Source organism: Oreochromis aureus, linkage group 10 (genome assembly GCF_013358895.1).
Source record: "Oreochromis aureus strain Israel breed Guangdong linkage group 10, ZZ_aureus, whole genome shotgun sequence".
Classification (NCBI taxonomy): domain Eukaryota; kingdom Metazoa; phylum Chordata; class Actinopteri; order Cichliformes; family Cichlidae; genus Oreochromis; species Oreochromis aureus.
Window position 1 is genome coordinate 12625324 of NC_052951.1, and position 23019 is coordinate 12648342.

The following is a 23019-nucleotide window of genomic DNA, read 5'->3' on the forward strand; positions in this document are numbered from 1 at the left end:
TCTTGTAGTGGACAACAGTCTAAGTCATCAGAGGTCAACATACAGTATTCTATCATATGCAAACTTATATCATTAAAAGCTTATACTGACTACTAAGTACAATTTTCCATTGACACATACCTATACAAGTCACACTGCTATGATTAACTATAGAGTAGTGCAATCTAACTTGATCTTCAGGTATTTTTAGCCACCAGTGTTTGTGTTTGTTCAGACAGTTATTTCCTAATTCTACTATTTTGGAAGAGAACACAAAAATCTATTATATAAACCATTTAATAACTATTATTTATGAGGTTCCTTATTTCAGTATGGATTTAAATATAGTGCGAGTTGAATTTTATTTAAACACTTGAGCCACTCATCCTTTTTTATATTTTTACCTCCAAGGAGGAAGACTTTCTTTTTGCTGAGGTATCCGAAACTACACAAGGACTGGACTGAAAATCAGTGGCAGCAGGTCTTATGAAGAGATGAAATCAAATTCTATATTCTATTTAGTTCAAATCATCAGTATATATGGACGAGGTTAGAATTGTACAAACTCTATTTTTGCTTTTTACACTGGATTTTCATTTTCGCCAGCAAAATATGAAGAAATAAGGGTTGGCGTGAACTTTTGCACAGTATTGTGTAACTGTGAAATATTGGTCAACTGTTTTTCTCAGTAATTTTTTTAAAAGTGTACAGTATTAAAGGCACGTCACCTTCAATCACCCTTGTGCCGAAGGCGCTTTTCATATGTGTACACATAATTATCTCTACTTCCTGCAGTAGGAGTCACGTTGCAGCTTGACACAGGTGATTTTCAGGACTATGATATCAGGCATTCACAGAACAGTTAACCTTAACTGCCAGTTTGAGGTGCAACTAACATCCAGTCATGCACAAAGAAAGTCACGCGGAAAAAATATCCAGTAATAAGTACCGTAACATTACCAATTAGAAAACGTTAGCATGCTTCTTCATAAGTCCTCTTAAGTCACCTGCCAAGCAGGGCAATGTTGTCATTTAAGAAATTTTGTCCAGCACTTTCTGTTCTCTACCAGCTGATGGGAAACTTCATCACTTCACCAGTTCTTCAATGTAGCGGTGGGAAGACGGCCTCATGACTTCATTTCTTTTAAGGAAAAGAAACTCCAGCTCGCTGCTGCTCAACGGTGGAAAATCTTGAAAATGAAATAAATGTACTACAAGACATATGCAGTAAAGTTTGAGAATAACACACAGGAAATGTTACATTTTCAACACTGTTGAACAAAGCGAGTAACCACCACACTGTTGGACAATAAAAGTCTGAGTTTATTTGCTCTTCACTTCCATTTCACATATCAAAGAACCACATTGGAAAATTATTTTCTAACATTCAGCTGCTCCATGAAATGACCGATCACACTTCAACTTTTAGAACTGTCATGAGGTTTAAACGTTGGCAAATATCGTATAATAGAAACACCAAGAAATGAGCTGAAAGATTTCCAAACAGAAGTGTTGATACAAAAATGCGTTTTTTTGCATTTATAGTGTTTGAGCATCAAATCGCTCCCTTTCCAAGGCCTCTGTATCAATTCTAAAGTTTTTATTCCTAAAACTATCCACTAATCTTTCTATTTACTGAGACTGTAGAGAAAAGTCCAAATACAGGTTTGCATTCAAACAGCTCAGTTTGCTGTAATCTGACTTTATCATAACTAAAAGCTAAGGTAGTGAACTGCAGTGCACTAAAATCGAGCTGGATTGGTAAGTGTTAATGGTGCAACTTTTGGCACAACTTTTGTTTAACAGAAGTCACTGAAGTGACAGATGTGGAAGAATCCCTGTTCCCTCTGGGCTCCATGCAAAGACCACAGTACCATTATGTTTTGATCCACCCTAAAATTGTTCCATCAGTATTTGAATATGCCGTACTGCTGCCTAGTACACCTATCAATACTACCTTAACAATTAAAATAAAAAAAAAATCATGTTCCCTTACACAAAAAACAAACTCCATAAGGAACCATATACAAAGAACAAATGAGCATAATTATATCAAGAAAAAGTTTAAAAACAGAAAAATTGTCAAAACTCAATTCTTTTAAAGTTCAAACCTTCATAATATTAAATAAACTTAAATAACAGTTTCCTGCCTTCTGTCACAAACTTCAGGGAACTCTCTTTGTAGAGCTACAGTACATTTGTTACATGTATCATGACAGTCACGTTGCGCTGTTGCATTCAAAGGTGGTCGGGAATAACTAATAATGCTCGTATAAATAAATTCATGGGCATCCTACACTTATTAAGCAAGCATCAAAATCACAGGTTGGGCAGCAGTTTTGTGGAATTTCAAAATGTTACCAACAGTTTCCATTTCATGGTAATCTGACTGTTGGGCTCAATTATAAACGCTTCATAGAACCAAAACTCAAGCAGATGGACAGTCCACTCAGGCAGTGGACGAGCTGATAAACGTCACGTCTGTAACATATTAAAATAGACTGTTTTTATTCTTAAAGGTTTATTAAGGCACACTATTCACTAACTAGCTTTTTGCTTAACCAGGACATTTTAGCAGAGCAGCAGTAAGGTTTCTAACTCACGGAATAATTAATTGAATGTTCGAATGTTTTGTCAACTTTAAACGTCACAAATAAATTAATATGACAGTGAAATACTTTAACCCGCACTTGCACAGTCAACAAATGTACCAGTGCAGTTATAGAATAAAACTCTAATAAATCCATTCACATTTAGAAAAAAGGGGGCCGTCCCCATCAATGTCTAAACACAATACTTTTTATGAAATGTGTCATGTATGGGAATGAAAAATGTGCAGTTTTTTGTTGTTGTAATTTGTCTAATTTAATGGAGGAAGCCGCTTTGATGTGTATAATAAGAGTAACGGCTCCTGTTATTGTACAGTACCACATGCTGACGTAGGCTTTCACATCCTGTTTTTTTGGCAGATCCACTGGATCAGCTGTATACTCGCTTTGGCCTAAAATATTTCATTTTAGTGGAGTTTTCTTTCTTCACCCAAAGAGGAAATCAGTCTGCTGCAGAAGTCATTTTGAAACAAAGCCTTTGTCCTAGAGTTACCTTTAACCACATTACATATTTATCCTTTTGTAAGGCTGGAAAAGGCTGTTTCACAGTAAATATATTCTAGAATGCATTTGACCTACTCAAACTCAAGACTCAATTATATACAGTTCACAAAACTTGAGCCTGGCATGTTTGCAGTCTTTAGAAAGTTTAGGAAACTCTACATAGACCTAAAAAAAGTTTAAAGAAGTTTTGGTTTTGCAACCAGCTGACTCACTGGCGAGTGAGTTATCAACCGGTTCTCATTGGCTTTAATGAGTCAAAGGCAAAGTTGCTTTAGGGAAATTGCTAAAGGCCAAAATGATGAACTATGTTGCTACAGTACAGAATACTCTTCATCACCTGAAAACAAGCACAAGGCTGCTGCAGGGAATTTGTATCACAATCAGATTTTGCTAATTCCCAGACACACAGAATAAAAATAGGACATTGACCTCGTATCCTCAGCACACGGGAGTTTAAGAGCTATAGAAAAGTTGCAGTGTTGAATTTCCTCTGGAGGACATACAGCATACTGTATGGTTCTACACGACAAGTGCAGTTAATAAATCCTTCAGCAGCTCAATAATTTAACATTTTTACCTTCATTCTTGACACATTTGACTCTAAAGTGTTTTTTTAACTGGAGTGTAAAACATTACCTTTGCTCTAGAACACCTTCAAGTTTTTCCATTCACCTGATAATCATAAACTCATTAAATGATGATTCATTTAACCTTCTGCACTCAGAACGTAATGAGTTACCCATTTTCCAGTGTCTTTATCCCAGGTGTTATCTGAACGGCTGGTAGAATTTGCGCAGTTCATCCCAGAAAAACAACGAAAGAATGGTGTGTGGACCGAGTCGGAAATAAGACGCTCCCAGGCCTTTGTAAAGCCCCGTCAATCCCTCCTTCTTCAGGGTTTTGGAAAAGCAGTCAGTAAATCCTTTATAGAGCTGACCCTAAAAAACAAGAGAATGATTGTTCTTGTTCTAGACCCACCCCCCCTTGTTCTTTTGTTCAAGCAATTTTCCTTGTCTAAATCTGGAGCTTGATACCAAGTGAAGCAAGTTCACCAACAATTTCTCCCACACAAATGGGAGATGACACAATGAGGGATTCACAGAGGATGAATACAATGAAAACATATCAACTACACCATGAGCTAGGATCTTCCCTTCACTTCATACTTCCCCAATCTGGCCCCTGTGCTCACCTTGCCCAGATGATCCACGGGCTGGTTGTAGAGCCGCGTGCTCACCACATCAAAAGGAGTCATAGCCAGCACCACCACCACACTACTGATCATGCCGGCGCTGAGGGCCACCAGCCAGCTGTTCGCTGGAAACACCTTGGCAACGGAAGAAAATAATATTACAGGATGGACAGGTTTAGAGAGCGTGCACACGTGGGCCTGCGGTTGCAGTAGAAGCAGAGGAATAAGTCATTATCAAGGTAGCAGCACGTGTGCAGCCACTTCTAATTTTAACTCCTCATAATTGCACGGTCACGTGCAACGAAACAGAGGAAGGAGGCTCTGTTATTAGTGAGGTCATTCCATCTCAAGTTACCGTGCACCTTCCGATTCACCTGCTAATAGAGCCCAAAGTTTGGATATATGAAATTTTATTTGTTTAACACATATTGTAATTTAAAAAAATCACCTTAATCGTGTCGTGTATCGTGTAGCATACATGAGGTAACGAGAAGCAATTAACACCTCACGACCAGCTCCCGATCATCAATCGTATGGTCGCAAGAAAATCAAACCTGTTTGAAATTCTGTCGGCCCTTGTGAGGGTGTCAACGCAGCCTCTCACACTGTGCACGCACAAACAGAAATGGAAGTAGAACGACGGAGTAGCGCGGCAGTGCAACGTGTGATCTGGACACAAGCGATGGAGGCACAACTTGTAGAACTTTGGCAAGCTCGTCCAAGCCTTTTCGATGTGGCCTCACAAAATTATCACGACCGCACCAACCGTGAAAAGAGTTGGATGGACACTGCTGCTCAGTTGCAGCCGCCTGGTCAATGTTTATTATTTGGAATTTAGCAAAGTTGCATCGTGACCTATGAACTTCTCACCCCTGCGATTCAATCGTACAATTTGAGCAGGAGCTGAATAACGCGACTGAAAAAAAAATCACACAGTGTATGCCCAGCATAAGTAATCATGTATTTTAGGACACAAAGTAATATAAAAATGTTGTTTTCTTGGACACAAAAGAGGAAATTTGCTTCATGGTATAAACATCACTGTCAATACAACATGTCTAAGTACAGTTTTGGGGAACTGTGCGGTCCCCAGTAGCTTCAACACTTCTTGCTTAATCCACTAAAGCTTTTCTGGGCTTCTGGACTCCCAAAAGAAATCCCCTTATTTGGTATTTGTTGATGATGGAAGAGAGAGCTGTCTAATGCAAAGTGTCAGCCCGGTTGTAGCACAACCCATATGATGGAGGGAGCTTTGCACAACATCTTGCAATGTTTTGACTCAAAATCTAGCATGTCAGCATTTTTTTTTTAACTCTACAGCAATAATTTTATCTCTTCTATTTTTTGACAAATCCAAAACCGCATGTACCGCTTCAGTTCCCACCATCTGTTTGAAATCATTAGCCAATTTGTCCATCCTTATGAAGCACACTGTGAAAGACAGAAAGCATGACTCACTGAGGAGGACAGGAAAGAAAGAATATATTGCCCAATGACCACTATAACACCCAAAAATAGTCATAGTCTGAACTCTCATAGAAGTTCAACTATCCCTCTTGATTGTGTACATGTTTCCAGTTTTTTCCATTTTTAGTTATTTTATTCTGGCACAGTTAGTGTGAAGCACCCACAATTTTGCTGTACATGTACAATGACAACAAAGGGCAATTTTATTCTTTTCTATTCTAAATACAAAGTTATTCTTCTCTGGTTTAATAAAGGTAATTATGCATGAGGTAATGGCTGAGATGATGGGAGGTATGTTCAATTCCACCTCCATCCTTACTCACACAACCAACCAGTTAGGACAGCGTAAAGTAAGTCGGCCTAACCAAGGAAGTAGTAAATTAAAAGTATACACAAATGTAAGGATTTTTTTTATATATAAATTGTTTGGGAATTTCTTATTAAGGAACTCCTTTTTTAAACTAGAGCTGGGTCACTGATTTACATCATACAGAGTGATGCTCTAGTTACGTAAGCCTCGTGTTTTCAACAGGGGGCCAATAAAAGGTGTTGAATTTCTAGTCCAGAGGAGTGCAGTACAGAGCGCTTTGTCAGTGTTACAGTGAGCGCTTTAGGAGCCTGTAAACAGCTACTGACTGTAAATCACCTTCTCAAGCCTCTAGTTCTGATTTGGTCTTGTAATTAGACAAGAATGCAAATAAGGAGTGTTCAGAGGTGTTACCCAACCGACACGCTCACTATACAAGCAGACTCTAAAAAACAGTCATGTTTATTTTAAACAGTGTGGACATATGGAAAATACGCACACATGGTGGAGTAGTGATGAAACAAAACTCCCTCTGTGAGCCGCCTTCTACCTCATTTTCATGTCAAAAGCAAATCGAGCCACACACCAACCTGCAGGTCAATGACGAGCTCCTTGGAGGAGGAGAAGGTGGAGAGCTGAGCGGCCGACCCCACGCTGACCCTCGGCACTGCAGCACTAGAGCCCCTCCACAGTCCCAGAATGCCATGATTTCTGTAGATGGCAACCAGGGCGTGGGTCATCCCCTGTGGTGAAGAGGAGCAGCATTTTAGGACACTGTTGATGCTTCCCACTCATATTCGCACATTCACTTTTTTAGGTTACCTGGTGCTTGTACTGATGACCAACCGCGATAGAGGAGGTGGCCTGGCTCTGCAGGTGAGTCTTCACCTGTCAGTGGAGACAATTTAAGTTTATCATTGACCACAGTTGAAAGTCACAGCTCACTTTAAGGTCACGCCTGATAACTTTTCACAAGGCAAGTGGGCAAAGCCAGCTACTGACCAAGTATATGGGGCTGCCCATCACAGCTCCCACCACTCCAGCCACAGCCCCTGCTACTGTGGTTTTGACAGCGTTGACCCTTCCATTGGTGTGGATGTAACCCGAGGACTCTATGATGGCGTACGACCCGAGCCTGACTCCATTCATAAAAAACTGATACCACAGCCCGGGGACTAATCCTTTCTGTAATCCCACCAGTCCTTCCACTTTGCCGATAGTATAAAAAGCGTGGAAGACGTTGCGATAATAAATGTGATAGGATCCGCGGCTCTTTAGCTCTCCCTGAAGCTGCATGCGAGTTTTGACGACCTCCAGCGGGTTGGTGAACACACAGGCTCCGCATGCCGCCACTCCGCTCAGCACGAAATCCATCACGACAGACCGACCGAGCGACGACCGGCGGGACGACAGATGCACGCTTCAGACCGGCCTCCAGTCTGTCCCGTCCTTCACATCCCTGGACTTTTACTAAGCAGCTACCCCCTCCCACATACAGCACACCCGTACAAACCACGACAGCTGAGTACACATAGGAGAAGACATAGGAGTACTTCAATGCGCCTCGTAATCTCAAAATTTCGATACACGAAATAAGAAAAATCGCTCATATGCTGAAGGCAGCAACAAACAGACATATCCAACTGCGGAATTTAGAGAATTTCAACTTATGCGTGATTTCATTTTATTTTTCTGTTCCGTGAAATCATATTCACTCGTGCTACCATTTTTTTAATACACGACAACACCCATTTGGAGATTTATAAATGCGCAGTGAAATTAAAATAAATGGACATTAAAAAATATAAACAGAATGCTGTTAAATACCATATTGGTTACCACCATACTAGTTAAATATCTATCCATCAATTGGATTTTGTTGCCTTTAAATTTCATCGTACACTTTTTCTGGCCCTTAAACATCTCATGTTAGAGATTGGTACTGGTGCGTGCTACGTAGTTCATGTAACGCGTCTCTGCTCAGCCAATGAATTTTGTCCTGATTCTTTGTGCTCGGTTAACAACAGTCACAATAGACAGATAGACGTGATTGGATTAACGATTGCTGGCGCTAGATTGGATCGACCAGATGACCAGTTCACCCATTGTTTTGAATTACCTGATGTGACAATTTTTGGATAAATCCTATTAGAGCTACTTGCGTCCAGCCATAATTAAAAGGAAAAAATAGGAACTATTACCTAAGACAGTGTTTCCCAACCTTTTGGAGCCACAGCAGATATTTCAGATTAGAAAAATCGCACGGCACACCACCAAACAAAAATGTCACAAAAAGCATATTGATAATTTTTCCCCGTATATAGCGGAATTGGCTCGGTTTGTCCCCACAGTATACCTTTTTGCTTTCTTCTGACCACTACTCATGCAAGGGCCTTCATGTGGGTTGGAATTTTCTCCAGGACCCAGATCAGACTGACTACTTTTTCCAACTTTATCTATTGCTATTACGCACTGCGTCGTCTCACAGCATGACTTTTTAATTCTTCGTCTTCATCTGTTTTACTGCAAGTTGCCAACCCATTTGATTAGAGAAGGTGGTTATACTGCCCTCTAGTGGAAGAGAATGTAATTGTTCTGCCCGTTACTCACGCCGATTGCTTTCAGTACTAATTCAGGTGGAACCAGATAATCTTCCACGGCACACCTGATCATTTCGCGGCAAGGTGGTTGGGAAACACTGACCTAATACACTACATTTAATTTCAGAATTTTTTGTTCAATATTTTGTTAAAGCATCAATTACTCTTTTCTTTTTAATTAGTATGATGCTACAAGCTTGGCAGTTTCTCCCATTCTTCTTTGCAGAACCTCTCAAGCTCCATCATGTGTGATGGGGAGTGTTGTTCCACAGCTATTTTGAGATCTCTCCAAAGATGTTCAGTTGGGTTCAAATCTGGGCTCTGGTTGCAAAGCCACTCCTTTGTTATTATTTCTGTGTACTTAAGGTGGTTTGAAGATGACCTTTCACCCACTCTGTGGTCTTTTTCCTCAACCTTGACATTTTTCTCACAGTTCCTGTGGCTAAAAAAAATAAAAAAAAACATACCCACAGCATGATGCTGCCATCACTGTAGATGGAGATGTGGTGTTGGGATGAAACTAGTTCATGCATTTATTACTTCCAGGTTGAACTACTGTAATTCATTATTATCAGGATGTCCAAAAAACTCGCTGAAAAGCCTTCAGTTAATCCAAAATGCTGCAGCAAGAGTCCTGACAGGGACTAGAAAAAGAGAGCAGATTTCTCCTGTTTTGGGTTCTCTTCATTGGCTTCCTGTTAAATCCAGAATTGAATTCATAATCCTGCTTCAGGCCTTCAAGCCTTCAGTTTTCAGGCCCCTCTTCTGTGGAATCAGCTTCCAGTTTGGATTCGGGAGACAGACACTATCTCTACTTTTAAGATTAGGCTTAAAACTTTCCTTTTTGCTAAAGCATATAGTTAGGGCCGGACCATGTGACCCTGAATCCTCCCTTAGTTATGCTGCAATAGACGTAGGCTGCCGGGGATTCCCATGATGCATTGAGTTTTTCCTTTCCAGTCACGTTTCTCACTCACTATGTGTTAACAGACCTCTCTGCATTGAATCATATCTGTTATTAATCTCTGTCTCTCTTCCACAGCATGTCTTTATCCCGTTTTTCTTCTCTCACCCCAACCGGTCGCAGCAGATGGCCCCGCCCCTCCCTGAGCCTGGTTCTGCTGGAGGTTTCTTCCTGTTAAAAGGGAGTTTTTCCTTCCCACTGTCGCCAAAGTGCTTGCTCATAGGGGTTCATATGATTGTTGGGTTTTTCTCTGTATCTACTGTACAATATAAAGCGCCTTGAGGTGACTTTTGTTGTGATTTGGCGCTATATAAATAAAATTGAATTGAATTGAATTGAATATTGGCCAGGAAAAAGAATTTGATCCTTGTTTCATCAGACCAGATTTTGTTTCTCGTGGTCTGAGAGTCCATCAGTTGCCTTGTGTGTCCTTTTGTAAGGTTCTCCACAGAGCAATGCTGGAGCTCTGTGAGAGTGACCATGAGGTTCGTAGCTGCCTCCCCAATACAGGTCCTTCTTAAAGTCAAAGTCAGCTTTACTGTCAAAAACCACATGTACAGGTCTTACACAAGAATTTGAAATTTTAGTGCTCCCACAGGCCTCAGTGTTACACTAAAACAGCAGAAATCAATCTCAGAGCAATCTACCTCCATTGCTCAGATTGGCTGGGAGGCCAGCTCTAGAAAAGATCCTAGTGGTTCCAAATTTCTTTCATTTGTGGATGATAGAGGTTACTGTGCTCATTGGGACCTTCAGTGCTGCAGAATTGATTTTTTTTCCATATATTTCCCCAGATTAATGCCTCTATACAATCTTGTCTCTGAGGTCTACAGACAATTCCCTGGACGTCATGGCTTGGTTGGTGCTCTAACATACACTGTCAACTATGGGACCCTATATAGACAGGTATGTGCCTTACCAACTAATGTTCAACCAACTGAATTTACCACAAGTGGACTCCAGTCGGCTTGTAGAAATAACTGTCAGATGATCAGTGGAAACAGGATATACCTGACAGGGCTCTAGACTAACTTTTTGCCACGGTTGCACCGGACAAAAGTTAGGCGCACTCAAATCGCTTAACAGTTTTACATGTGCACTTTTTTGGGGGGGAAATTGCTGTCCATACAGACAATATTCATTGGTAAATGATTAACTAACAATCTTGTACTTAAAGTGTTTTCTCACTCTTTGGCAATATTGTAGAAAATGTTAAACTTAATCATCATCTCGGCCTCCTCTGACGACCTGTTTGCTGCTGCCTGCTGCTGAAAGGCAGTGGGGAGAGGGGACAGTTGGGCCATGCATTTATTGCAGCATATAATGTGTTTTCTGGATACACTGTGCTTTTTCAGCGTTGAAAGATTGATGGCTCCGTGTCAGAGCACTGCCTATGAATTTCAGACAGATCAGGCCTTAACTTAACACAAAAGTTATCAATAGTTCTTTTCATCTTTTCTTATTACCCACAGCTACATCCACTTCTGTCGGGCCTAGGCTACTCAATAGGGCTGGGCATCATCACTGATTTCTATAATCCATTCGATTCTATACTCCTGATTCGATTCAATTTTGCCTCAGACAGTCAGAAATATTATAATTCTGATCATTTATCAGTACTGATACATGTGAGACTTCATCAGAATTGTGAACATCACAGCAGATGCCTTTGTGTGAAAGTAACTGAGAATAAAACACAGAAAAACATGAAGGAGATTTCCCTGGCCTGGATTTTTATAGCAGATAACCTTAAAAATATTCTGCAATATTTTGCAATTTTGTGTAATTTTAAAAAGTTTAAATTTCTTCAGTGTTGACCAGCAGAAATTAGGCTTTCTTGTCCGAGGTCATTTAAGTAAAAAGAAAAGAAAAGAAAAAGACAGCCGACAGCGCTGTAAACAACAGTAGACTGGTGGGTAATAAGCCAATGAATAATGCAGAAAACAGAGATTTGAGACGGGAAACTGTTCTTGAAGTACACAGAGAGAGAGAGAGAGCTGTGCATGAAGTGTGATTTTTATTGTGGTGAAAGCAAAACAGCAAAAGTAAAAGGGAATTCATGACGACATTTATCAAATGTGAAGCGTAGTTTGCTGCTTCTTTTGCTGCTGGCTCGGCGAATTTTGGTTGGAGAGAGACAAAACCTGCAGCTCAGATTCTAGCGCAAAAAAGACGTAAACACAGCGCGGACCCGACGCATCAGAATCGGTGAGCTCCGACGGCGTGTCCGTCTACGTGCCATTGGGTGAGAAAGCCGAGAAAGAGAAAGCTGATTCTGATGTGTCGGGTCTGCACTCTTTGTGTGGAATCCGTGTACCTGCTCTCATTTGCTGTTTGGTGGTTGTTGAAATAGTTTTGTGAGAATCTGGCGTTTCTGGCAAAACACAGTTATATTTAAAAGTCGATTCAGGATTTAATGAATTGATATCGCTTTATTCAATCTACTCACCTCTCTCTTCCACCTGCACTTTCAACTGGACCACGGCCAATCAGAGCGGTCCCGCCCCTGACTATCTCTGATTGGTTTAGTCCATGATAGGGGCATAATGTGTGTCTGTTGTTGACCACACGGAGAGTTGCAGAGATTTTTTTTTTAATTTTTTTGTTACCCGAACAAGATTTTTTTTAGTCGCACCATTGAAAAGTTTGGTCGCATTTGCGACCAAATTAGTCGCACTCTAGAGCCCTGCCTGAGTATCATGGCAAAGGCTGTGAACAGTTGTATACGTGTTATATTATTGGCAATACATTTGTAAGAACTTCAAGCAAACCTTTTTGACTTTATCTTAATGCTTTTTCAAATAGTGTCTATCACTAAGGTCATTGCTCTGGTTAATACCCATGTCTTCAGAACTCAGGTTTACCATACTATAATACATCAGACACACCAAACTAAAAGGTTTCCATCCATTCTAAATGTACTCTATATTTTCAAAAGTACTTGCTTGTCCGCCTTTGCATGCATATAAACTTGAGTGGCATCCCATTCTTAATCTACAGGGTTTAATAAGATGTGGCCCATCCTTTGCAGCCAGACAGACATGTGGCATCCTGTCATGGTACCCCCAGTGGAATTCACTAAAGTCCTGAGAGTGACCCATTTTTTTCCACAAATGCTTGCAGAAGCACTCTGCATCCCTAGGTAACTGATGGAAGTGATTGGAACTCCTGAATTTAAGCATTTGGATGGGTAAGTGAACATTTTTGGCAATGTATTTAATGACATTAAAGGAAGTAAATCCTCTTTTGAGTTACATGTTTACATTTTAGAATTTTTGCAGTAAACATAGATTTACCTTTCTGTTAAGGACACTGACCTCACTGTAAAATGTGTGTCATTGAATTAAAGTTAGATAAGGAAACACCAGGTAACTAGGGCAGCTTCACTGATCTCAATTAGAGATTACTGCGTGAGATAGAACAGCGACTTCCACTGCTGTTTTTAATCACATCTCTGTTTAATCAGATGAAGAACACTTACAGCTCAGCTGCGTGAGGATCACGAATATTTTAACAGCTCAAAAGTGTATGTACTGCAAATATAATGGGATCTTAACACAAAATTAATTAAATGGTCTTATTGTAGTTGAATATATTGTAGTTGATAAAATTGTCTTGTGACAGGACAACGGAAGAATGAGCATAAAACCCAAATAAGAGGGATGTTTTTCCAGATGATTATCATTTCTGTGACATCACCTTTGATTTCACAAATGAAAACAAAGTGGTCAGATCCTCTAGACTGTCACGGTCTTTGGACTAATTTGATTAACCTCCCCGTCTGGGTCGGTGGGTTTGTTTTTCATCACAGAGCTGGATTAGACGTGACAGCAAAAACAGTTTCACCTCAACCCCTTTTAAATAGGATTTGTGCCGAGGGCCTTTTGATGCACAGCGTAAGATTTAAAACAGCCAAACAGACTCACAATTTCTGTTACTACTATTATTTCTTTATTTAGCTGCTTATTCTGTATAGGCGTACAGAACTAGTGCTGTGGTGGCTGCACTATGCCACCACATCAGATCGTGAACTGTAAAAATTCCTCTCTGCTTATCTTATCAAATAAAGGGATAAAGGGCCACTCTCATATAATGCAAAAAATTGAAAATTAAAAAATTAAGCTTACAATACATTACAATACATTTATTTCTTCTTGGCACAAAGATCAATATTGTAACAGTTTTTATATTGACATTAAATACTTTTGCAATAAGAGAAATGCAATTGCTTGCAGTCCCATAATGTGTCAAGTGTAGTTGAGTAAATTTACTTGTTGGCTAGAGCATTTACCTTTAAAGAATGAATTGTGTCACATTTAATTTTAAAATCAACATTACAAGAATAGTACTATAACACACAACTATGTACACTGACTTTTCTGCTCAATCAAAGCCCATTTTCCCAACAGCTACGCTGTGCAAGCAACTCATTGTTTATTCTGTTGTTTCTGTCCTCTTTAGGTAGATGATCTAAATCCTTCTTCTCCATTTCCTCAGCAACCTCCCAAATCCTATCACCTGCCATGTGCCCACATAATCTCTTTCTCACCTGTTCAAGCAAATTAAAATGCTTCTGCAAAGATCTGAATTCACATACATAATGAGTATAAATGCCATTTACCCATGAAGCTAAAGTCATACAGAAATAACATTCCTCAAAGTTTTCATTAACAAATGCTGCGGTGTTTTGCTCTCGCATAAACCCTGAGGAGATAATCCATTATATTTCTCTTCAACCTGCTTCTTCTGCCAATCAATACACCATGTTGCCGTGAAATTTGTAACGATGTTATTCTCTAATTCTCATTGGTATGATTCACATATGACAATGTACCTTGGACAAGGAAAATAGGACAGTTATAAATAACAATACAGTCTGAGATACTCACCCCAATACTCACCAGTGGCTTCTGCCAAGTTGCTCACTCCAATAATGTCAGGGTGTAATCCTCACCACCAAGGAGGATTTCAGGTGCAAAGTAAACCTTAACCTGAAACACTGACCTGTCCAACACATCATACTGTGACGAGAAGAGGAGAGAGCAAGTTTATTCAAGACACCGACAGGCCAGAGCTGTACATTAGTGCTCATATTCTAATTAATAGAAGGCAAACAGGTAAAATAGTAGGAAAATATATGTTGGATGCCATTCAATTGGATTTAATTTGCTGGCTTCAAGCTCTGATTTAATTTGCTGCTTTAAAACAAGGTAAGTTGGAGTTCATCTGTACCTAGGTATAAAATAAAATCTTTTTTTTTTACATAATTATTGTGCATTTTTTGAATGTGACAATAATTATTGCTTTTAACACAAAACGTAGCCTAATGAGATTTGCCCTACTGTCACATGATGCATTAAAATTACTTTCTTCCAGTTGTTTGCCTCCACGAGCTAAGTTGCAGTGTACATCTGTGTCGGCTCAAGAAATTTACCAGGTAAGCATCAAATATTTGTGACGTCAATACAGCTTTTGACCAAATGTGAAATACTCTCATGACATCCTCTCCCGCCTCCAGGGGTGTAATTTCCAGGGGGGTTAGGGGGGGTTATGACCCCCCTCCACCAATAATCAGACCCAACCAATATAACCCTCCCAATAAAATTATGAATTATCTTGCATAAATAGGCTGTTGATTTTCTTTACTCATTTCAGTTATTACCAGCAAAATAGTTGGATGTTTAATCATCTTGGAATTTACCCAGATTTATTTATTTATTTAGACAGAGATCTTGACCCCGCCCCAATGTTCAGCACAAAGTTACGCCGATGCCTGTCTCTGAGTTATCATGTTAATATATGTGTTTTTGCAGTACATTATAAAGTCAGTGCTGGTGACACTGAAGCATAAAAATAATTAAAACCTGAAAAGTAATTATAAATACCACCGAAAGAGCTACATTCAAAATTAAATGGGTCAGCAATAGCATTCAGTGGCTATACAGAATCAACAGATAAAAATCTGTATTGGCACCATCAGGGTTTCTTCCTTATATGCATAGCTATGTATATTTGCTTAACAGAACTGTTTAAGAGCAAGGAGGTCATGTATATGTAAATCCCCGGTATCAACAACCAAGATTAATTCGATTATGGCGGGTGTTAATACCTACGACACAGCCAGCAGTATCACAACAGTGTTACAGTATTTGTGAAGTGTACCAGGTCAAGCCAAATCCAGTCATCCCTTTTATATTTCCTGTCCCATTTAGCTGCAGGGGCAATATTTTCCTAGTTTTTTTTTATATATATTTCAGTAGAAAAAAAACAATGTCCAACGTCACAGTTTAATGAATTAATCTTATCTTTAGTCTTTGAGGGTGAACAATCAAAGGGTTTTGGACGAACACTTAGCAATAGAGGAAGCTTAATTCAAAGAACAAATAAATCGCGTGAACTGTAGAGTAAATAAATGTAATAAATTTAGAGCTCAGTTTATTGACAAGCTGATATTACTGATCGATGTTAGTTATCTGCCGCCGATGTACTGTTATCAGCATTTATGATAGCCGTTGAATAAAAAATAATAAAGGAAGAAAGGGAAGAAGAAACATGGTTCAACCGTGTTATGGGTGTTGATGTTTTATAGTTTGTCCACCACAGAACATAAATGTTTGCAACGCCACAAGCATAACAATGAGTTAATCTGAGCAGCCAGTCAGAGCATAAATGAGTAAATAAATAAGAACCCATACCAAATGTTAGCAAAATCTGTTTTTGCTTCATGTGTGTGAAAGAAAACCGGTGTAGAATATTGGATTTTTAAATCACCAAATATCTGTGTCGTTCTCAAAACTCTTATTTCAGTTGGGCATAGATTTATTCATTGATAGAGTAAAAAATCTATTGAATGTTTGGAATAATAATGTCATACTTTTAATATGAAATTTTAATATCTGCATCCGTAAAGCATATTTTGCAGTTCATGTTACCCCTAACATAAATCTACACCATCTACATCACTCTATAATATATAGAGATTTATGTCTATATAAAATGCAGGTCCCCTAAATCCTTTGCCTGTGTGACTGTATCGTCATGCAGCTGTAGCACCCGAAGTTTAGCACTGTCAGAAGTCCTCATCATTCACTTTTGTCATTTGAACAGCAGGGTGCAGCATATAACAGCATTTTAATATTTTCACCATCAATGATTGTTACCTACATACAACATACCTAAATGGATATAGAAACAGATAATAGATTTTTAGTATCATTGTTTAGCGTTTACTTAAATTTAAGATGGCACACAGCTACTCCGACACTACCCCGGCAGCTTACAAAGGAATAAGATAACGTATTCTGATTCACTTCAACCTTATCGTGATGAGCTACTCACGCCCTGCATCACGATGCCGCCATTATATCTTTATTAGATAAGAATGTTGTTGCAATGTTTTTATCCAGTTAAAATTTTATGACATAGTTCATGTGCTGCAAAAACAGTTCATCTTTGTTTTCACCTTTTGAGCTGCTTGATATATCCAAGCTTGTTTAATGCAACCTTCAGGCACTGATAGACTGTTTTTTGAAAATTTTTGATAGTACATGATGACCAATTTTTTGATACCATACCTTGTATCATGATTTGTGTGTGTCGTGCAAATAAACAGAAATGTTACCCAGTGTTTATTTACACTTAAGTGTTAACTCTGGCTATTTTTCCCCCCTATTTTACTGTGCTTCCGTGTAATAGAGAGAGTTTTCTTTATCCGTCTCATTAAAGAATTTATGCTTGACCTTTTCTCCAAGCTCACTTCATTTGTTTAGGTGCCTTTAATTAGCCAGTGCCACATAGCAGAGTAATGACTGACACTGAAATTGGGCAAATAATTTTTAGAAGGGCAAGTTCATGGCTTTGACATTTACTTAATTTATTTACAACCGCAAATCCCCAAAAGTAGTGATGCTAACAAAAATTTATAAAAAACAAACAAACAACAGAATTTAATAATTTTTAAATCTTGTAAACCCATACTTTATTCACAGTAGACCATAAAAAACATTGAGTGCTTAAACTCAAGCATTTTACTATTTCAAGAAAAATATGGGCTCATTTTGAATTTCATGGCAGCAACACGTCTTTAAAAAGTTGGTACTAAAAAGAAACAGCTGACTAAACACTGAAAAACTAATTAAGTTAACTGGCAACAGGTCAGTAACTTGATTGGATATAAAAAGCACATCTTAGGCAGAGTTTTTCAGAAGTAAAGATGGGCATAGGTTCACAGATTTGCAAAAGACTACAGATTGTGTAACAATTTCAGAATAATGTTCCTCAATGAAAAACTGTGAAGATTCAAAATCTAGAGATATCGCTGTATGCCAGGAACAAGGCCAAAAACAAATATTGGATTACTGTGATCTGCAGGCCCTTAGCAGCATTGCATTAAAAAAAAAAAAAGGCATTACCACTGACTGGGCTCAGAAACACTTTCAGAAATCACTGTCTGTGAACACACTTCACTATTCCATCCACAGATACAAGTTAAAGCTCCATCACTCAAAAAAGAAGCCATTTGTGAACATGATCCAGAAAAGTAACCTTCTTCTCTGAGCCAATGCTCATTTCAAATGGACCAAGGAAAATGCAAAACTGTTCTGTGGGCAGAGAAATTGAAATTTGAAATTCTCTTTTGGAAAACATGGATTCCACATTCTCTGGAGTAAACAGGGGAGGCACCATCCAGCTTGTATTCAGCTCTCAGTTTAAAGGCGAGGACTTCTGATGGTCTGGGGTGCATTAGTGCTTATGGAATTAACAGCCTGAAAATCTGGAAAGGCACCATTAGTGCTGAACAACAAATGCTTCCATCCAAACGGTGTCCTTTCAGGGGAAGGTCTTGCATATTTCAGTAGGACAGTCCTAAACTGCATACTGCATCTATTACAGCATTACAATAGAGATGTGCCATCAAATCTATATCTGCCTCAGTTTTTTTTTCTTAAACTGTACATTTTCTCAGTTTAAACATTTGATGTTTTATTTGGTCTATTTCGAATGCATATTGGTTTATGAATGTATGAAAATCATTGCATTGTTTTATTTGTAATTTAAACATTGTTGCAACTTGCGATATGGGTTCTATTTTTTGTCAGAATATTTATTTAAAATTGTACAGAATTGTAATATAGTCTAGTGAATGATAAGGGAGTTTTCAAGACAGTGTTACAAAAGAGACTGATCTTCATTAGCTACCCCTTCAATATATTAAAATCTTATTACCAGCACTTTTAATAACATTTTTGTTTTCATTTGCCAGACAAAGGTGTAGCCATGGACATCGGTGGCTTGGAGACTGTAGTGGCAAACTCTGCCTATGTGTCAGCCCGTGGCAGCATGGATGGAGCTTCAGCAGCTGCGCTGCGTGACAAAAAGATGCGTGCCAGACTGAAACTCCCACATATCAGAAATTGTGAACACATGAAAGCAACACTAGACACCACCTTTGACAGCATGTGTGTCAAGCAACCCATCGGCAAGCGTCTCTTCCAGCAATATCTGGAGAGTGATGCAACCCATAAAAATGCTGGAGAGCTGTGGAAAGACATTGAAGAATATGTCGTGTGCCAAGAGAAGGACAGACTGCAGAAGGCTCAAAAGATAGTCAATAAATACTATCAATCAGCTTCAAAGAATTTTTGCACTTTCCTAGAGGAGAAGGCCATCATTAGAGTTAAAGAAGACCTCAAGAATGTCCGTGGTGACTTATTTAAGGAGAGTGAACAACAGCTGCTCAAGCACTTGGAAAAAGTGGCCGTAGATGGCTTTAAGAACAGCATGTACTTCCTGCGTTTTGCTCAATTCAAATGGATGGAGAGCCAGCCGTTTGATGAAGAGTGGTTTATGGACTTCCGGGTACTGGGTAAAGGAGGTTTTGGCGAAGTGTTTGCTTGTCAGGCAAAGGCAACAGGCAAAATGTATGCCAACAAGAAGCTAGACAAAAAGAGGCTGAAGAAACGCAAAGGCTATGAGGTAAAATGCTAAGACTTCACAAAGCGGCTCATTGTGTCAAGAAAGCATTCAGAGTTGTAATGAACATATACAGCTAGACATGTGTTTTCAGCAATGGTTGATTTGCTCTCAGCACAGGCTGCACATGCACATAGCTTTATGTACTTTACCTGCAATCTTAAAGTTTTGAGATCAGAAATCAGAATCAGAAAGTTAACCTTCAAAGCGTCCTTTGAAGTATACAAAAGCCATTATGAATAGTATTTGTTACTTCTCTAGGTTTCCTGCAGTAGTAAGACAGAATGTCATATAAGGGGAAAAAAGGGCAATGAATCTCTCTGGCTTACATGGACCTGTGTATAACAGTCTATTATTAATTTCTAGAAGTAAAATAATACAAATTATCTGTTTGGTTTGACATTGGATGTAGAGCCTCCTGACATTGCACATTCTTGGTTTTGTTGCGTTAATCATGTTTGCTAATGTTTGATTTCTCTTTAGGGAGCAATTGTGGAGAAGCGCATCCTTGCAAAAGTTCACAGTCGGTTCATTGTGACGCTGGCTTATGCCTTCCAGACCAAGACAGACCTTTGCCTGGTTATGACCATCATGAATGGTGGTGATTTAAGGTGCTAGATCAAAATCAGTTACAGCAAAGATATTCACACATCAACCTAAACACTATGACTAAAAAGTCAATATTATTTCCTTTCTTGCAGGTTTCACATGTACAACGTCGACGAAAAAAATCCTGGTTTTGATGAGAAGAGAGCATGTTTCTATACAGCTCAGATCATCTGTGGGCTGGAACACCTTCATCAGCACAGAATCGTATACAGAGATCTGAAGCCAGAAAATGTACTTCTTGATGATGCAGGTAAGGTATTAAGTCTGCAACACTTAATCTGTTTTCCATTTGTCTGTTTATATTGTCAATTCACTGCCAAAATCTTTTAATTTCTGTCCAAACCTGTCCTGAGATTAGGGTTGTTTTTTTTGTTGTTTTGTTTTTTAAAGAGAAATCACATGCAGGTAGTGCCCAATCACAAAGCCCTAAATGACCAGCGTGTCTTACTGTAGTAGGTAAATGATGTCCAAACTCTTTGTTCAGTGTCCATATGCTACTGCTGTAATCAAAGCCTTTTTACTTAGGACATGTCCGCCTGTCAGATTTGGGTCTGGCTGTTGAACTTCCACCAGGAAAAGATACAACTTCTGGATATGCTGGGACTCCAGGTAAGTCATTTAACTCCTGTTATACCTGAAGATAAAGTTGCACTTATCAGCCTCCTTAGATACACCTTTGATATCAATTTTAAAATCTTATGTTCCCTTGTTCTCGGGTTTGTGCATTCACAAACTTGGGTGAATGCCCATCTGCCCACATAAGCCTTTCAGGGCTGAGGGGTAAAAACTATCATATTGGAGAAAAAAGTGTAGCCGTTAGGTTAATGCTGCCAGCTCAAACATCTTTACCAACATGTAGACTGCATTTCTGGACTTGTGTGTGAAACTGTGTTACATGTTAATACAGGTTTCATGGCACCAGAGCTGCTTCAGAAGAAGCAGTATGATTACTCTGTGGACTACTTTACTCTGGGAGTCACGGTGTATGAGATGATTGCTGCCAAAGGACCTTTTAGAGTACGAGGAGAAAAGGTGCTTTACATACATCCTCTCTTCTCCTGCTTGTCCTTCTCGACTGTCGGTTCTCTCTGCCTAATAAAACATATATAATGTTGTTTCTTCAGGTTGAGAATGAAGAGGTAACTCGCAGAATTCTAAATGATCCAGTTTCTTACACACCAAAATTCAGCAAAGAATGCAAGGACATCTGCGAGGGCCTGATGGAGAAGGACCCGACTAAACGACTGGGCTTCAAAAATAACGAGTGCGCAGAGCTCAAGAATCAGCCATTTTTCAAAGACATTAACTGGGGACGTCTAGAAGCAGGTGATGAAAAAATATCATGGACAAGCACACATATTTCCCAATTACATGTCTATTAAAAAACAAAAACTTCAAAAAGAAAACGATGCAACAAAAAGATGCTCATTCGTTTATCTTGTGTGTTTCATCTAAAGGAATGGTACCGCCTCCATTTGTCCCCGATCCTAAAATGGTCTATGCCAAAAATATTGATGATGTGGGTGCCTTCAGCACAATCAAAGGTGTGGTCCTGGATGACAAGGACGCCGAGTTCTACAATGACTTTGCGTCTGGCAACGTCCCAGTACCCTGGCAGGAGGAAATGATTGAGACAGGTGTGTTTGGAGAGCTGAATATCTGGGGAGAGAAGGGGAAGTTGCCCAATGACCTTGACCCTAATTATGTGGAAGCCAAAGGGGGGGGATGTGTGCTGCTTTGAATTTAGATGGAAGCGAAACAGATATACTTCTAATTTTTAAGATCAGTAATTTGTACAACAATCTGTTATTGATGTATTTAATTTATATTATATTGTTATTATTTATGTAGAATTTGCATGCAAATATTTTATCTACTTATAATGTAATATCTATAGTATTTATAGAATATATAGAAAAGTACAGCATGGTGAAATAACACAGCTGAAATATAATGTTGTCAAAACATATGTATGTTGCACTAATTGCATTGGTAAGATTTTTATGCAGTAATTATAGAAAAGCTAACTGTATAGAAATCACATGCAGTGTAATCTGTATTGACACTGTAGTAATATGTTTTTATTCTTTATGTATTTATTATTAAGAAACAGGATTTAAGTAATTATTACAGGAAACATTTTAGATGGAAGAGTTAAAAGCAATCAATAAAACCTTCGGAAGGGAAAATGTTGGTTCTTTTCATTTGTAACTTTCTGGCCTGCATTTGAATTTATATGAATATATATGGTGACAATGATAGTAAATATAGCAAATGTCCAGCTTGTGCTTATGACAAAATGGGGAAGAGCCAAAAAAATTACTTTATTTGCCAATGTGAATGGGACACCAAATCTTCCATCCATCAGTGTCTTTGGACTGTGGGAGGGAAGCCGGAGCATCCAGAGTGAACCCATCTAGTCAGAGGTAGAAGTTGCAAACTCCACATAGAAAGGCCCCAGCCTACAATCAAACCCAAGACCTTCCTTCTCTAGGTTACAGTGTTAACCAACACAACAGTACTGCCCGAGACCAAATCAGCAGATTAAATTTCATTACACGTTTACCAGCTGCAGCAAAACTGTGTTGACATTTCACTGATTATTTACTGGCTTCTCCAAAGTCGGCTTGTTCTTACTGAGAAAAAGAAAGACAAGGATTTTCTAGAATAGTTGAAAAAAATGAATGACTCACTGTCGGTCAGGACAGTATGTTACTGTCTTGAGTGGAACACGTTTCTTACTGATGCTGACCTTAATTACACCATTCAGCGTAATTATTGAAATAAATTATTAACCATCTGATAATGATGAAAAT

General features: G+C 39.0%; 2 protein-coding genes across 2 annotated transcripts; one reads left to right on the plus strand and one right to left on the minus strand.

Moving 5' to 3' along the window:
- Window positions 1-56: 56 nt before the first annotated feature.
- On the minus strand, window positions 57-7590 carry slc25a35 (solute carrier family 25 member 35). Its single transcript, XM_031752525.2, has 5 exons — window positions 7061-7590; window positions 6881-6946; window positions 6649-6801; window positions 4285-4419; window positions 57-4030 (listed from the first exon to the last, which is right to left on the minus strand). Exons 1-5 carry the CDS (start codon window positions 7430-7432, stop codon window positions 3860-3862), a joined length of 897 nt encoding a protein of 298 aa, XP_031608385.1. The 5' UTR covers window positions 7433-7590; the 3' UTR covers window positions 57-3859.
- A 5091-nt stretch (window positions 7591-12681) lies between these two features.
- Window positions 12682-22055, plus strand: grk1b (G protein-coupled receptor kinase 1 b). The gene is made up of 9 exons (XM_031752553.2): window positions 12682-12812; window positions 14999-15059; window positions 18885-19597; window positions 20078-20205; window positions 20296-20453; window positions 20729-20812; window positions 21111-21235; window positions 21328-21529; window positions 21661-22055. Exons 3-9 carry the CDS (start codon window positions 18899-18901, stop codon window positions 21942-21944), a joined length of 1680 nt encoding a protein of 559 aa, XP_031608413.1. The 5' UTR covers window positions 12682-12812; window positions 14999-15059; window positions 18885-18898; the 3' UTR covers window positions 21945-22055.
- The last annotated feature ends 964 nt before the right edge of the window (window positions 22056-23019 follow it).